Genomic DNA, 17245 nt, shown 5'->3' with positions numbered 1-17245 from the left:
GCTAATTATTTCCATTTTCACAACTAATACAAATCATTTCCATTTTAGAGGGAAAAACAAATAAACGAATTATTATTATTATTATTATTATTAGTATCAATAATAATAATAATAATAATAACAATAATAACATTATTATATTATATTATATTAAACGTGCACTATTATTGGTTGTTGTAGTGCTGTTTTATTCTTTTGTTCAGACTTTTCTAATAACATAACAACACCCACTGAGTGTTCTTGTCTCCATCAAACTGTATCCTCTGTGTGTGTGTGTGTGTGTGTGTGTGTGTGTGTGTGTGTGTGTGTGCGTGCGTGAGTCTGTCCGTGTGTGCGTGTGCGTGCGTGTGTGTGTGTGTGTGTGCGTGCGCGTGTGTGCGCGTGCTGCAGGCGGCTCCTCTCAGGAGCGTCAGTCTGACGAACAAGTTGAGACAGAAGTGAAGGTGTGGCAGCAGTCATGAGGAGGGGGAGGCCCGTCTGAGCCATTCAAATGTCACTGGTGGAAAGTTTGTGGAACTTTTCCTGATGTCTGTCTTCCTTCCGCGATCCCTTTGAATTCATGTGTGTGAGCGTGTGAACGCGCTGTAAGAGGAGGGAGGTCTGAGGTGCGGCTGGCCAAGCTGAGAACAAATCTGGAGGCAGCGGCAGCAGCAGCAGCGGAGCACCACAGGTTGGATTTCTTTCTTTCAGGACCTTGTGTTGGTACTGCTGGATCCACTGCCCTCAGTTCAGGCACATGTTACTCGTGAGATCTGGAGAAACCTAACGATCTGCCATGGAGAGAGCTTAACCGCTGGGCAAAGAGGTAAACACACGCTGCAAGGCGTTAATTAACCACAGCAGAGTGTTGGCACTCTCAATCCTCATGAGTCCAAATGTCAGCTGTTGTTTTTATCACCGCAGAGGTGAGCAAAGGTGGGTTATATGAGGGCTGGATTTTAAACATATGAACTGGCACAGTGATAACATTCACGGTCACTTTCCTGTAAGCTGACAGTTCTGCTGTTAACAATGACCGTGTTTATTTTCACCTTTTCAGTCAGTATTAATGGCGGCCCAATTCCGCCAGGATCATAACAAAACTATATGAGTTTTAAAGTTACAATTATGAGTCGCTGAGTAAAAGGTCGAAACGTTGTGAAATAAGAGACTTGATGTCACAATTTACTTATTATTTACTAATTTTAGTTACTCTCTATATCCTAAGTTTGACTTTTTAAATATTATTTAATATATTATTTATTAAGGTTGCACCAGAAAAAGAAGAAAAACTGCTGTTAAGTTAGGAATCATGAAAATACTACTGTTAAACCATAATTCTGACATAGTAAGCCAGAATTTGACCAAGTAGCCTCTCTCATAATGTTCTGTTACTGTCATCATTTCTGTGCTGTTTCATCTGGGGTTTTTTTTACTTGGTGTAAATGTGCTTCCATAGTTATTGGATACAAACTGTAATTTACACCAGCTGCCTGAATCTATGATTGATGTCCACATGCCTTCACCCTGTATTGTTATAGATTTAATATTAATCGATAAAATTGCCATTGTTGCCCTTCAGTCTAACCTCAATAACCCTTAATGACAACATTGATTAAAAATCAAAAACTGAAATCTCTCATTTACCAAAGTCTTCAGACTCTTCACTGTGGCTCCAGGACGTGGTCAGCCGCTTCCTGTTTGCTTTAATTATCTCTGAGATGAGTCTAGACTTGGACTGGAGTCCACCTGAGCTGACTGGACAGAGTTTAGAAAGACACACACCTGTGTGTATCAGGTCCCACAGTTCACCTGTAGGGCAGGACAAAGACCATGAAGTCCAGTGAACTCTCTGTAGACCTCTGTGATCAAACCGTGGTGAGACAGAGGACGCAAAGCTCTGAGTGTTCCCAGGAGAACAGTGGGAGGGGAGGGGGGGGGGGGGGGGGGGGGGGTCTCAGCAGCAGGGACAGGGAGAGTTTTCAGACCAGAGGGAAGGATGAATGAGACCAATACAGAAGAAAACCTGATCCAGAGTCCAGGAGACTTGAGACTTCACCTTTCAGATCCACAGTGACCTGAAGCAAACAGCCAAGACAACACTGGAGACTCTTCAGGACCAGTCTCTTACTGTCCCTGAGTGTCCCCGACAAAGTCCAGACCTAAATCCCATAGACCATCTGTGGAGAGACCTGAAGAGGACAGTTCACAGACACTTCCTGTCCAGTCACACTGGAGCTGCTGCTGAAGGGGTTTCTACAAAGAACTGAATTAAGGGTCTGAAGACTTTTGTATTCAGATTTTGATTTTTAATGCATTTGCAAAAATTTGTCATTAAGCGTTAATGGCTGAGGATTGATGAACAAAACCAGCAATGTATATATGTACTCTATATGCACTTTATTAGGAACGGCACACTTCTTCATGTCATGGATCCACCAGATGCTGAAACCTCCTCGGAGGCTCTGCTCCATGTTGACATGACTGATGTGTGCTGAGCAGACAGTTGAAGACCTGGTCTGATGGATGTGGATTTGTGCTGAGGCAGCAGATGGTAGAGTCAGAGTCTGAATCCATGGACCAACCTGCCTGGTGTCAACAGTCCAGGCTGGTGGTGGCGGTGTGATGGTGTGGGGGAATGTTTTCTTCTTAACACCAATCAGTCATGGTGTGAATGTCTCACCATCTTCTAATGGCTCCTTCCAGCAGGATGGACTGGTTCAGTGACCTTCAGTGTCGCCCCCCCCAGTCTCCAGACCTGGATCCAGTAGAAACACATTTTGGGGTGTGGTAGAACAGGAGATTGGCAGCATGAATGAAATGATGTGAAGCATCATGTCAACATGGAGCAGAGTGAAAGTTGTAACGTCCGGTGGATCCATGACATGAAAAACTGAGGAGCTACCCAGTGTCGGTGTGCCGTTCCTAATAAAGTGCTCACTGAGGGTATAGTGAATAGAAACTGGAAAGCGGAGCAGCTTGTAGTCTCTGTGACTCATAATCAAATTATCACCCTCCTCGACCTTCTCTGCTTTATTCAACAGGCCGTGCTCCACTGCACCTCTCATCTCCTCCCTCACTTCTGCCTTTTACTTGTCTTTTTTTCACTTTTCTGCAGCACTTCCTTTTCCTCCACGTCTCCATCACTACTCATACAGCCACCATGCGTAGATTCAGCTCCGAGGGATCCCTCCTGGATCTCGACTTCCTCCCGTGGAAGAGGGTGGCACTGAAGAACGCAGATTATGACAAGAACCGGGATACCGGCACCTACACACCTCACGTGGACGAACATGAGGCGTATAGGAGGCCGACCAGCCTGGCGCCCGCCATCCAGGAGCCCAGAGCGAGCGCCGGCGAGGGGGGCAAGAGGGAGCTGACCAAGGACCTCAGCGTCAGCACGGAGCACCTGAGCGAGCTGGGCAAACTGGACAAGAGCCACCTTGGAGTGTGTGTCATCAGCGAGGGCTGCAGGGCCTACAGCGACAGCCAGCTGGCCCCGGCCGCCCAGGGCAGCACCGAGAGTGTGGCGAGGGATGATCTGCCGCCCTCCTCTCCTACGTCCTCCTCCAACCCGTTCTCCTTCATATCCCATCACAAACACCAACATAAACCCAAACTGTCAGCTGCTAAACTGCACCTCAGGAGTCTGTTTGGGCAGGTGGGACATTAAGTTTCAGCACTGTACAGCAGAATATAGCCAGGAGTCTTAAAAGTACATTATCCACATTAAAGGCTTGAACATTTGGTCCAAATCTTAGCAAACGTTATCTTACTGCTGCCTCCTGTAAGGTCCTAGATTCAGTGTGCTATAAAATGGATTTGCAGAGACCTGTTTGAGTCAGGTAGTGAGTGAGTAAAAGGCTTAAAACTTTGACTACAGTAAAAGCAGGTATGATGTTCACAGATTTCTCAGTAGGTGCGTCTCCATTAACCTGCTTAATGCGCAATTTGAAATTACAAGCCTAAAAACCAAAAATGGAAACACTTGAATTTCAAAAATAACTCTCAAATGTCGCCAAAAAAATCTACACATTCACCTGAGGTGGTTTTTCACAAAACAATATTTAGCAAGATTGAAATGGAAACACAGTTCCAACAGAGAGGCAAACCGCTGGAAATCTGTCGTGACAATATGGTGAGAGGAGAAAACCCAGCTTCATTCACATGACATCGCTCAGTGGAAACACAGAACATTCACCGCTGCGCTTTGTTGACTTTTCTAAGAAATCGCTTCTATTTTGTACAAAACTGCAACTGAAACGCGTTCGTAGAAAAGTTGTGATCTGTGCTCATGTTGGCAAACACGTCCAGCAGACACACAGCAGCGTTAGCGTTCATCAAACAGCTGTGTGCAGCTGGAACAGTAAAGTCGAGGGCTGGGGAACCAAAACAACGAGCTAAAAGAGTTTGGATGACACTTTTCACATTACACATAGTGATTTAATCCGTTCTTAAAGTGAAATATTGATAATTGCTGCTTTAACTTGATTGGTTAATTCACCGTTAACAGTTTAACCAACATAAACACACATACAGTGACTGTACATATAATTTAAAGTTGAAAAGACAAAGACAAAAATTTCTAGTACTGGAGGTTCGAGCAAACACAACAGCTACACATCTGTAATACTGGACATGGATCAATTTAACACCAACATACAAACATGCTGCTGTTATTTGCCCCTCCAGTCCTAAAAGTGTCTCCTCCATATATATATATATATATACTGTATATGTATACAGTCACAGATGTTATTCCACAATCAGGGTTATAGTTTATAGTGTGAGATCAAAAGTTGATGTGGAGTCTTCCATCTTAAAGACCACTCCAATGTTAACATCCATACGATGTTTTTTATATACACTGCTCCAAAAAAAATGAAGGGAACACTTAAATCACACATTGGATCTTGATGAACGAATTATTCAAGTTGAAAGTCTTTACTGATGTACATTGTATAATGTGTTAAAAACAAAATGACATAACAACAGTCAATGGAAACCAAAATCATCAACCCACTGAGGGCGGGATTCACAATCACACCCAAAGTCAAAATAACAAATTGAAATCACAGGCTGATCCAACTCATCATGTGACTCAGCAGTGTGTATGGCCCCTGCGTGCCTGTATACACTCGCAACAACGTGTGGACATGCTCCTGATGAGTCGGTGGGTGGTGTCCTGGGGGATCTCCTCCCAGACCTGGATCAGGACATCACTGAGCTCCTGGACAGTCTGTGGCCTGCCTTCATCATCCAGGAACTGCCTACACTCTCTGGCCACATGAGGCCGGGCGTTGTCCTGCACCAGGAGGAACCCAGGGGCCACTGCACCAGCGTCAGGTCTGACAATCGCTCTGAGGATTTCATCCCAGTACCTAACAGCAGTCAGGGTACTGTTGGTTATGACCCTCCAAGGATATGCTTCCCCAGACCATCACTGACCCGCCGCCAAACCGCTCATGCTGGATGATGTTACAGGCAGCACAACTGTCCAGCTCTCCTGGTGTAACGGCCGGTCTCCTGGTATCTCCTCCATGCTCTTGAGACTGTGCTGGGAGACGCAGCAAGCCTTCTCCTTGGACTACCTGTGCAACCTGATCGGGCTGCAGGTACTGCCTCATGCCACCAGTAGTGACAAGGACACAAACTAGAGAAGAATCAGGAGAGAGCAACTGTCTGTGGCCACCACATGTAAAACCATTCCCTTTTTGGGGGGTTGTGTTGCTGTTGCCTCCATTGCACCTGTTGTCACTTTCATTTGCACCAAAGCAGGTGAAACTGATTCACAATCACTTGTGCTTCCTAAATGGACAGATTGATATCCATGAAGTTGAACTGACTTGGTGTTATACTGTGATGATTAAGCGTTTCCTTCATTTTTTTGAGCAGTGTAATACAGACATACGATGAGAGAAATATTCATCAACACCATGACTGAGTGTTTCCACCTTGAACTGCAGTGAACCAATGACAGTCTCATAAAAACAGATTCAGACAGCCAGGGTTTCATATGTCACAAGGGGATACAAGCCTGGTCTGACTTGTTCCTCCGGTAATCGACTTTATATAGCTGCATCGTTACCATGGACACCATGGACTAAATATGAGATATAAAATAACATCAAAAATGACACAAATATGTATTCTTTACAACAAAAACATAAAGACAAAATTACTCACAAGATTTTGCTATTAGATATAGTAAACCATTGAAAGCTCTTACGATAAAACACAAAGGAGGACAAACATTTCGGCATCAAAAAAACTATGATAAAAGTATATTCCACTTTCACTGAATTCATTTTTTATCCAACATCAGTCCTCATCATAACGACCAAATATTCAATCATGTTCATTTTAACCCTTTAAATCCCAGTTTGTTTACATAAAGCCACTGTATTCCATACACTAAATGCTTTGTGGAATTTTTTTTTTGATTATCACAATAATAATGCAATTAAAACCACTTACTCCTGGTTTATATGGACATGTAACCGTATACGTTTGCATATAGGCACCCTAGTACACCCTACAAAGATGCACACACACACACACACACACACACTGTAACTCTGTACTGCGCCTATAAGTTTTAATGTTTTATATTCTATTTAGTTTGAAGGCCTGCGCATGCACTTGCAAATTTGTGCATGGGTGTGTGAGTGGGTCAGTGGGTAAAAGTGTGTGTGTGTGTGTCAGAGAGAGAGAGAGGAAAAGAGACAGCGAGGTGGGAATTGTGATCTGCAGTATAATATATTTTCACTCGCTAACTGTACACACACACACACATGTAAACACACACATACTAATTTCTCAATATACACATTCACACCACACTCTGACATTCATACCAAATCACTCACACCATTTTAGATGCATACATATTTCAGTGGTCTACAGTGCCGATGTATGTATTTGCTCCTGAGGCCAAATATTCCTAAAACTAAATAAAACTAAAACTTTGGATCCAGGAATTTAGAGTGAAAGCCTAATAAAATAGATAGTGTGATTTTATGTCGTAATGGCAGAGAGATCAAAAATTGTAGGTTTCAACATTTTTGTCCTTAAGGTCCTGAGTGTAACTATGTTGTGTACACAGTGTATTAGATTCATATCACAGGAGCTGAGGTGGAATTTCCAACATCCCCTCAAAAATACTCACCCTTGGAAAAATGTATTTGCCATTGCACACTGTAGAAATAATCAAAACATCAAAAATGAAAAAGACAGAAACATCCCTAAGGATGCACAAGGGTTAATGTAACACGCTAGAGGCACATGTTACATGAAGGTTCAGAATATCTCCAGAAATAAATGCAAATGAACCAGTTTGAGCAGGACTGTAATCAGTTTTACAGTGAGAGACGCTTCGCTGGTGGGAGATCTCCAGCTAACTGTGTGCTTTCTGTTTCAGAGTCCTCACTCCTCAAACTCCAACCTGTGCAATGCAGAACAGAAAGACAGGTGAGAATCACACTCATATCCTGCTGATTTTCCATTATGATCTCTGCACCACACTGAAGACAATATCGTTCGCTGTTTTGGACAAACATAACCGAAAAACCATGTGACCACAGTGGCGAGTTAGTATTGTATTATTACATGACGAGAGTGTTGTGAAGCTGTCGTCCTGACATCGGCTCTTGGATGTGATGGTATTTGTTGGTACCACCTCTCCCCTGTCCCTCTCTGGTCCTGGTCCACAGTGCTACAGAGAGGAGGTCTCGTCTGCTCTTCATGCGTCAGTGGAGTCAGGTGGGCCACAGCAAGAAGAGGAAGATCAGTCAAGAGGAGCTGGAGAAGTGGGCCGAGTCCCTGGACGCCCTGCTGGCCAGCCAAAGTAAGTGCAAACTGATGGAGTTTATTATTTTCCATTTAAATCACGGAACCAACCAGAGGCATGGGTGCTCATACACAGCTCTGTAGATGTGACGCCCGAGTTTGGCAATGTCATCTGTGTGTCCGTCATACGGCCCTGGTCCAGAGGAACCCTGACCCTCCCACAATTTACTCAGAAATAAGTTGAAACGGACAAAAGTGACTGGCATCAAATATCGTTGATCCCATATTTAATGGAACAGAGTCGCTGCTTTGGCATGGACTTAGGACAGTGCTTCTCAGCCGGTAGTTTGGCTGAACTCTCCTGAACCAACTGTTCAGGTTCTCTCAGGTTTGATGGGTTTCCTTCCCCCAGCTGCAACTCTCCTTCCAAAGACGCTCGGTTGCACAAAACTTCTGCTGAAGTATGACACTTAACGTTTTAGTTACTTAAAGGTGTTGCACAGAATCTCTTAAAAGGTTTCTTTAGTTGAAGAAAAAAGTTGAGGCATTTGCAGCAATGAAAGAGATTTTTACAGACAGACATTAAACACCTCGACTAAACCTGACCGGAAAGATCATGTGGCTTAAAACTGTAGAGCGATCATTGACCTGCGGAAAGTAGAAGTTTTCTTGTGATGTGTTCATTTTCTTCATTTATCACCATAAGAGGTACCTTTTGGTTTTTTCCTTAGTTTGGCTGCTAAGGTCTTTTGTGCAACGGTTCAACTGACTTTAAGTGTAAGACTAAAGAAAAAAACCTGAAATACTTCAGTGAACATTTTATTGTTACCCTAAGGAGAAGGGTATCAATAAAAGGGTGTTTCGTGCAACTGTTTTTATTTTCAGGAAATCTTAACTCAGACTTTAAGGAAAATCTTAACTTAAGGTGTTTTGTACAACCGGCCTGAGGAGGCAATAATTCTTGAGGTCTTCCGTCTCATTCTTGTGAACGTGACATCTCAGTAACACCTCGAGGGAACTTCTTTTTGTGGCATAAACGTTCACTTGTGATCATGTTTCCTGTAACTTGGCTGGTGACTCTAGTAGTGTCACTCATGTTCTGGGTCGTTCTCCTGTTGGAGGAGACAGAGCTCTGACACTGGGCAACATGTTTCACATGTAGGAACTTACAGCTACAGTTAGATGGTAGTTTTTTTCTTTTTAATCTCTTGCACTTTTCATCAGAGGTTCCAACCTGAACTCCTCTGACCATTTCTGCCGCGGCCGAAAGATGTTTGAGCCACTGAGAGTCAGATCTGTCTCTGCGTCACTGTTTACTGTGAACTGTAACCAGCACCTCCCCTGACCCCACCACCCCCACCCCCCCACCACCCGCTGCTTCTATGAATAGAACAGGTAGTAAACACCAGGACTTATACATCACTGCGACAGTATGTCTGAAAGTCTCTGCAGCTGGAGGAGGTTTGACCAGTTTGACATCAAACCTGAACCTCCGCCAGCTCAGCACTCTCCTCTCCTCCAGTATCTACTGACGTACTCATATTGTCATCCATATCAGCTGAATCGGTCCAGGCCCTGATTGAACGCCCTGATAACACAGTCGGCACTACAGCATATTTTGAATGCCAGGGGACAATGTGCTTCACATCACTGCTCACAGCTTGTTCTGGTGTTTCATCTGAATGTGTTTCCATTCATAAAACACAGTGTGAAGTTGCTGAGACGTCAGACTTGCTTGAGTCCAGTGGAGTTTCTAGAGTCAGGAGGGGCCCTGTAGGCAAAAAATCGGCAGGGGGCCCCTCACATCAGTGATCATCACCGCTATGTAAATAATCTGACATCAATTATTGATAAATTTTATTTCAAATGTCCACGTCAGAGGAATTTTCAAAATATAAAGAACAATAACAACTTAAATAAATAACTCACTTCAACATTGTCACATTGTAAATAATCCACTTTATGAGACCAGTGCTCATTTAAGGGGGTTTACTACAGAGCGGTGTTGGCAGCTCAGTGATTTTCTCTCTAGATTTGTCGACTTTTTAAACCCTTCAGCTACTTTTTTTTCCAGTTAGCAGCATATAGAGACTTTCTGGACTGACCTCCTCCTCTGATCTGCTCTCCTCAGAGAAGAAGCTCTGACGTAGCTCTGGACTGACAGTGTTCAGTGGGCGGGACATAGCAGCACGTTCAGTCGACCAATCGGCAGCCAGACAGACACATAAATGAGCTGTGAATGGGCGTACCTAATGACCAACCACTGATCCCCATTGTGTTTAATCTAAATGGGGCTCCTTTAGGCAGGTTTCCTACTGCTACTATTGGTTGTTTAGGGAGGAGCGAAGAGCCAAATTTTGAGACATTGCTGTGGAGTAAAATTTGTCAGCCCTCAGGGGCCTCAAGTGGTTGCCTTGCCTGTTTAGATGCTGCGATCTGAGATTGATGCTAACCTTTGTTCCGATTGTTTCTCTGATAACTTATGAAGCAGACGTTCAGTAGGTTTTTACCAGCAGCTGAATCATCCACAGAGGCGTCCTCCTCCCCATAACAAACACACCAGGGGATTCAAACCTGTCCAAGGGATTAAAGCTGTCTAACATTTCCTCAGCTTGTTTCTCTGACAACTTCAGATCCAGATGTTTGATGACTACAATCCTTCATCTGGTTAAAACGAGATAAAAGTCAATAAAACTCAGGAGCTGTATTTGCAACCAATGTTGAAAACGAAATGAGAAGAATTTTACCTCATAAATCGATTCAGTTTCACAACTCAAACTGATTTTGTGAATTCTCAAACAGACAAATGTTTAATGGAAGCAGTAAAAAAAACATCCAGAACCAAAACCAACCATGCGTTTGGTCCCTCAACACTTTTCCGACCTCCCTCCTCTGTCTAAGCCAAGCTCAACGATTCCCACCGACCACACCTCACAGAAACTGTATTTAGTTTCAATTTTTAAATTGGCTCAGTCATTTCTCCAAACAGCTGCTCTCTGTAGTTTTATAACAAACATTACTTAAACAGGAGAGAATAGTTCATTTGTGTGGGACTATTTTCAGCGGTGGATTAACCCAAATTTGGTGCTTATTTTGTGGGAGAGGGACAGTTTGTGCGTAATGTCGTACTGCAACAGTGACTCAGTGACGTGTTTGAATACTCTGGAGACAGTGAAGCTCTGTGGCTCAGACGAATCAGATACATCAGGCTGTAACACACACACACACACACACACACACTATCTATTGGTTTGGCTGCACATGAGGTTTTTGACCATAACAAAAATATAAAACATCACTAGACTTACCCTGTAAAGAAGATGTAACTTTTCCTATATTCCTGAAGCGTATTGTTTTATTGATCATTAAATCAACTTTTCATGTGTAAGAGGAGGAGTGTGTCACACAGTGCTGTTGTAAAGACGTCTAATATCAATGGATATGAAGTAAAGCTCATTGTTCACGTTCCTGACATTCACATTTGTTATTTGGAGGTGATCGTTGCACTTCAGCCATGCCACATGTTCAGAGAGCTGCCTGAGGACTGACCCCAGCGCTCTGTGTGACTTGGCCTCCTTATCAGTGCCGTGCTAATTTGGAGCGCTGTCTCGTGCAGCTGATGTGTGTGAACTGTGACATGTTGTGCGTGCGTGTGGTGTCAGCAGTTTGGGAGCAGTCGCTGATGTCTGGCCGCTCAGACTGACTCCGGCGAGGCGACGGGTGTGCGCCGAGCTTTTGCACCGATCCTGTCAAACACTACTTGTGTGTTTGTCATGTCCTTATTAGGCCTGAGGGATGGTTGTGTCAGTGTTGTTTGTGTGTGTGTGTGTGTGTGTGGGTGTCGTCCTCTTGTAACGTGTAGTGTGATGTTGCGTGGTGAGTTGAGCCACACTTAACCCCCTTCTCCTCCTCCTCCTCCTCCTCTCAGCTGGTGTTTCAGTGTTTGGAGCATTCCTGCGCTCTGAGTTCAGTGAGGAGAATCTGCAGTTCTATCTGGCCTGTGAACAGTACAGACACTCATCCAACAACTTCAGCCTGCACAGGAGGGCCAAGGACATCTGCGCCACCTACATCCAGCCGGGTGCCTCCCGAGAGGTACGCACCTGCTTTCATCTTCAGTCTCGCTGCCTGCGCTGCCTCTCTTCCTGTCACGTCTTTCCACTGAATTCCCTCTCAGCTGTTTCATTAGGCAAAACTATGCGTTTGCCTCCAAACAATGTGTTGGGTGTGTTTCAGAAGCTCGCGCACAGCCTAACATCAGTGGCTGCATTCATGTGCAGTTCAACCAGAATCTGCCCACACACAAATGTGATATATGTACATATATTGAATTTCCATATATGAAATATACTTTTCTATTTCATATGTACATATACTGTATGTGAAGATTATATATAAACATATATATTGACATACTGTATATATCTAGTCTGTACAAATATATACGTTTATGCTTATATTGTAGACATGTTATATAATAGCTCTCCATCCCACAGCCTGTCAGTATGTGTTGATATTATAAACAGTCTGATATTATAAAAGTCTAATTTCCCACAATGTGAAGAGACATGTTTAAAATGAATGAGAAATTAATAAGAAAAACATATATAAACATATGAGAAACATATGTGTGCTATATAAAAATTCTTAATATATGTACATATATAATTTTTTTTACTCTGGGCTGAAAGCTGGTGTTAAGAAAGACTATAATTTGTGCAGGGAGCTGAACTGCAAGATGAATTTCCCTCCAATTTGCAAAACTTCCCCTGAAAACTTGGGATGGAAACAAAAGCCCACTGTGTGTTTTGGTCACACAGTGGTCTGACTCACTGTGTGTAGGCCTGCCATTATTCCAGGAGGCATCTCCTTCTTTTATGTTTTTTTTAATGTATTTTTTTTTGTGGCGTTTTCATTGCAGGGAATCGGCCATTTTAATCACAGTGCTCACCTCCACATGTGGAAATGTTTGTTGCTGTGTTCTGGGCTCAATGCCGCCCACAATAATTGTGATTTGTTTAAAGAAATGCAAACAAGCCAGAGAGTTTTCCCCCTGTAGCAGAATGATGGTAGCTGCAGCCAGCCCATTAGACACAGTGCTGTGGAGATAGGTGTGACTATGTGAGATTAATCACACAGTGACAGTGACAGTGACCAGACATCCCACCAACTGTCATCATGGACCGGTCCCATACAACACCTTAAGTTTTCTTCTGGAGAATGACACTTTCATTTCCCTTAGCCGATAGTTACTCCAGGGTGTTGCACAGAATCTCTTAAAAGTTTTCCTTAGTTAAGGAAAAAAAGAGATTTTACAGTCGTAAAATTCTACTTTTTGTTTGCTGCCATTCACACTTGTTATACCTCGTATCTCTTTTGGGAAGCCGCTCTCCCATCCTCCTGTTGTTTTGATGGGAACATCACCACAGTGAACTTTGGTCCTTTCCTTAAGTATAAGACTAAGATAAGGAGAAAAGCTTAATTACTTAAGTGAAGACTTAAGGGTGTTCTGTGCAACTGTTTTTATTTCAGGGAAACCTTGTCACAGATTTGAAGGAAAATCTTAACTTAATGTGTTTTGTGAAACCGGCCCCAGATTCTGATTCGAACGTTGCTAATTTGTGATTGATGCATGGATAGGGGATATCAGCTTCTTCCATCTGAAAACAGTGTGTTCATGCAGGACCCCAGTGCTGACAGGAAAAGGCTAATGGAGGAAGTGAGTTCTTTGGGCCTTTGAAGAAGTCACCACCCTGTGACCTGCTGGAGAGTTGTGATAAAACCATTCAACTGTTTAGCTAAAATTAGTCTGGTCACACCACACCAGACCAGACCAGACCAGACCAGACAAGACTGGCTGCAAGACCCCTGAGAGAAGAGGATTAAAGACCCCTCTGATGTTAACATCAATATGATGTTTTTATGTAATACAAGACATATGATGAGTGAAATAATCATCAACAAGGAACCAATCCTGTCAACTTGTGGAGACGGGGGGCGGGGCTAAATAAACCTGAAACCTTGTCAGTACAGAGAGAGAGTTAGCATTAGCACAACCGCTAACACTGTGTCAGCCACTGCCAGTTACAAGCTGCTAACTGCGCTAACCGCTCTGATCCGTCTGCTAGTCTCTGGTTCTGGTCTCAGACTCCTCCTCTGAGTCTGGGTCTGACTGAGGCTCAAACATGTGGCTGAGTCTCTCTGATGTTTCCTCCTCTGACCATCTTGAAGCTCTCTGCTATTTCACCTGTCCACCTGGAGCCAGCAGGTGGTGGGCGGGGCTCAAGGCCTGATCCAGGTTTCTCAATCAGGAAGTAAGAGGAGATGAGCTTCAGAATTTTTTGAGTTTTTTTTCTTACTTTTTAAGTTTAAGCACAGGTGTGTTTTATTATTCATGAATTAAACTCCTTCACTTCATTTGTACATGAAGGATTGTGTTATTTATTTTAAGCTACACAGTGGCACTTTAAACCCGTCACAATCCAATCAGCGGGATATACTGAGTAAATCTTTCTAAAGTCTCAACAGTCACAAACACAAGCCGAGAGACCGGAAACATCTAAACCGACACGTTCCCAACTAAAACAGCAGCTTTAGTTGTAATACACTCATTTTAGAAAGACTATTTTGCAGTAACTGTGTTGTCTTGTTGCAGGTGAACCTGGACAGTAAGACCAGAGACCTGACCATCCAGCTGCTGCAGGCGCCGTCTCACGCCTCGCTGTCCCACGCACAGAAACGCATCTACTCGCTCCTGGACACAGACTGTTATCCCCGCTTCCTGCAGTCCGACGTCTACCTCTCCTTACTCCGAGAGGCCGACTAGAGGCCACGGGCCGACGACTCACCTGGCCGATGCCGATGAGCCGCCGGACCCGAGCGTTTCCTGTATCACTGTAGATCCTAGAACTAAACGTCTTCAGAAGACAAAGAAAAGTAGATCTGGAGCAAAATGTTGATGCTCAGTGGACGCTGTGTGTAGACATGTAAATCTGATAAATTAGTGCATCAACCGCTTCATAGATGAGTTCAGTGAGATGTTCAGATCAGCATCAACATATCTGACATGTCTGTGTTCAGTGCTGACCTGTCAGGATGGTCAGGATACTGTTATCCTAGCTTAGCTTTAAGACCGGAAGCAGGAGGAAGTAGCCACCAGCACTTGTAAAGCTGAATTACTTGTCACCACAGCAGGGTCGTCAGGTTCGGTGCCATCAGAGCCCAAAAGCTGTGTTTAGCTGTTAATCTGATTCTTTTTTACTGATGTGTGCTGTAGGTGGAAACATTACTGCAGCGGCACCTCATGTAAACACTAAAATATACAGTTTATCCTTCCACAGCACGGATGGATAAACTGCTGCTCGTCAAGAAACGAATCAACAAATTCCCACTAAAATCCCCTTTCCTTTTTTGACATGATTTCTGTTTTTGTGTGCAGATTAAACACCACGTTAATTAGTAACTTCTGAGCGTTGTAGCTGTATTTCTTCACTTTGGTGAGGAGAGCCAGGTTAGCTGTTTTCCCCCTGCTTTCAGTCCTTATGCTAAGCTAGGCTAACCCTAAATAAAAGAAGCTAATTTCCCAGGATGTTAAACGCATCCTTCGTTCGGCCGGTTGGCTCTGAGCTGCGGCAGTAGCCACGGTCTGTCCTGAGAGTTTGGAAAAACAGAGCTGAGGTGGTTTTCTTTCCTCTCTTTACATGACCCGTGAAACTATGCAGCTCTCGTTTCAATCATTAAACATCCTTGTCGTAAGTACTTAATGTCCCCACGGTCCAGTGAGCTCAGGCTGCGTTTCCTCTGCTGACAGAAAGGAAAAACTAGTTCAGCAAGAATGAGCTCTTGGCTAGAAAAGGTCAAAGTACTACGTGAGTTACTTCTATGGCACAGGTGGGTAAGCTGAGCAGCAGCGAGTCCGACAAGGAAACGGATTCAGTGTGTTCCTACAGTTACCACATACAATATCCTCAGAAAGCAGCTGGGTAATTGAAGTGGGTTATTTGCATCAGAGTACTTTGAGCAGCTTTAGCCTGAAAACATGTAAACACCCTCATGTGGTGAGGAAGAACATAAAGACACACAGAATCACACCAGAGTTTTAAAGAAATAAAATCCTGCTTTTGTATGTGTCTGATGTGTGTGTTGATTCTTCAGCGGCCATGCAGATCTGTGTGTGTGTGTGTGTGTGTGTGTGTGTGTGTGTGTGTGTGTTTGTGTGTGTGTGTGGAGGCGGGACGACCCCTGCTCATGCGGAGGTTGCCGGGATACTGAGTCAGATAGAGAGACATGCTGAACGCGTCGTCGACCTGAGCAAACAGTCTGAAGCTGGTTCCAGGCTTTGTGTTTTCTGTCTCTTTTGTGGGTCCAGTTACCCAGAATCCCTTTCCTCAAGCCTCTTCCTCCAGTTCCTCCTGGGGTAGTCAGACACTTTTCCTGGCCAGCTAATAATAAAGATATTAAATACACCTTCAATATTAAATCAACAGTGGGCGGAGTGTACACTAAGTATGTAGCTTGTGTTTGATGATAAAAACCATGGGGTGCAACTGAAAGCACAAAAAAAGGCAGTAAGTGGGATTTGAGTTACCAAAACAAAACAATGAAAGCCAGCTGCAGGTGACCAGCACAGAGGGAAAACTCAGTGACATTTGGGCTGAGAGCCGGTGCAGCTGCTGCTGCAGTAACATTTGGGTCATAGCTGAAGGAGAGCAGGGTTTGGATCTGACTAAATAAACAAGTCTGTTGCTTTTCTGGTCTGTTACTGACAGAAATGCTCCATAAAACATCCCAGCATGCACTACACAGTGCTCCTGCTGCGGCGCTGATGATGACATATGGCGAGAGCAGCTCGAACTAAAAATACTCCTTGCAGCTTGTTCGTAAATGTTTTTTAGACCAGTTTCTGAAGGTGGTTTGATCGTAATTTTCTCTGCAGGACCAGTGGGAACATGTGGTATCAAAATCTAACTGCTCCGCCATGATAGCTACTGTGTGAATCTGGCTTTCACTTTCTCAACTGGTTTAAAAGCATATTTCACAGCTACTGTGAATTCAGGTGTGTTTCCTCCTTTGGTTCAGTTTGACAGAACAATGATGTGCCTGAAAAACCCGGACAGACTGACACAGCTGCAGGAAGTGACTCCGTGTGGATGCACGTAAGCAGCAGCTCGTCGTGCATGGCCACGGACACGGCTGCAGGTTTAGGTGCTGAACTGAATGGGATTTCTTGACACAGCCTACAGCCTTCACTGGCACGACCTATTTGAGAAGCAGGAAGTAATTCCATGGCTGTATGCCGGTGGATTTTGTGAAGAGTCTTGACTGAATCATTTTCATTGTCATATGTTACCGACTGAGGCAAACACCAAACACCACGGCTGCTGTGATAGTCTCCATCTTCACAGTCGCAGGTTGTAAAGATCAACCTCAAGTCAGAGGGCAGACGCAAGCAGAGAGCGACATGTTGCTGAGAACGCAG

General features: G+C 43.9%; 1 protein-coding gene across 3 annotated transcripts; it reads left to right on the top strand.

Annotated features, from left to right (window-relative positions):
• Positions 1–427: 427 nt before the first annotated feature.
• Positions 428–15892, top strand: si:ch211-152p11.4 (regulator of G-protein signaling 1). 3 transcript variants are annotated; one of them, XM_056398918.1, is made up of 6 exons: positions 428–670; positions 3098–3640; positions 7400–7449; positions 7692–7825; positions 11696–11862; positions 14423–15892. In XM_056398918.1, exons 2-6 carry the CDS (start codon positions 3143–3145, stop codon positions 14591–14593), a joined length of 1020 nt encoding a protein of 339 aa, XP_056254893.1. In that variant the 5' UTR covers positions 428–670; positions 3098–3142; the 3' UTR covers positions 14594–15892. The 3 variants fall into 3 exon arrangements, with proteins under 3 accessions (XP_056254893.1, XP_056254891.1, XP_056254892.1); XM_056398916.1 differs by having other exon boundaries at positions 428–805; XM_056398917.1 differs by having other exon boundaries at positions 428–805; positions 3024–3640.
• Positions 15893–17245: the final 1353 nt, after the last annotated feature.

The sequence above is a fragment of the Seriola aureovittata genome, chromosome 16 (genome assembly GCF_021018895.1).
Source record: "Seriola aureovittata isolate HTS-2021-v1 ecotype China chromosome 16, ASM2101889v1, whole genome shotgun sequence".
NCBI lineage: Eukaryota > Metazoa > Chordata > Actinopteri > Carangiformes > Carangidae > Seriola > Seriola aureovittata.
The sequence above is the reverse complement of the archived record's forward strand: the minus strand, read 5'-3'. Positions and strand labels throughout refer to the sequence as shown.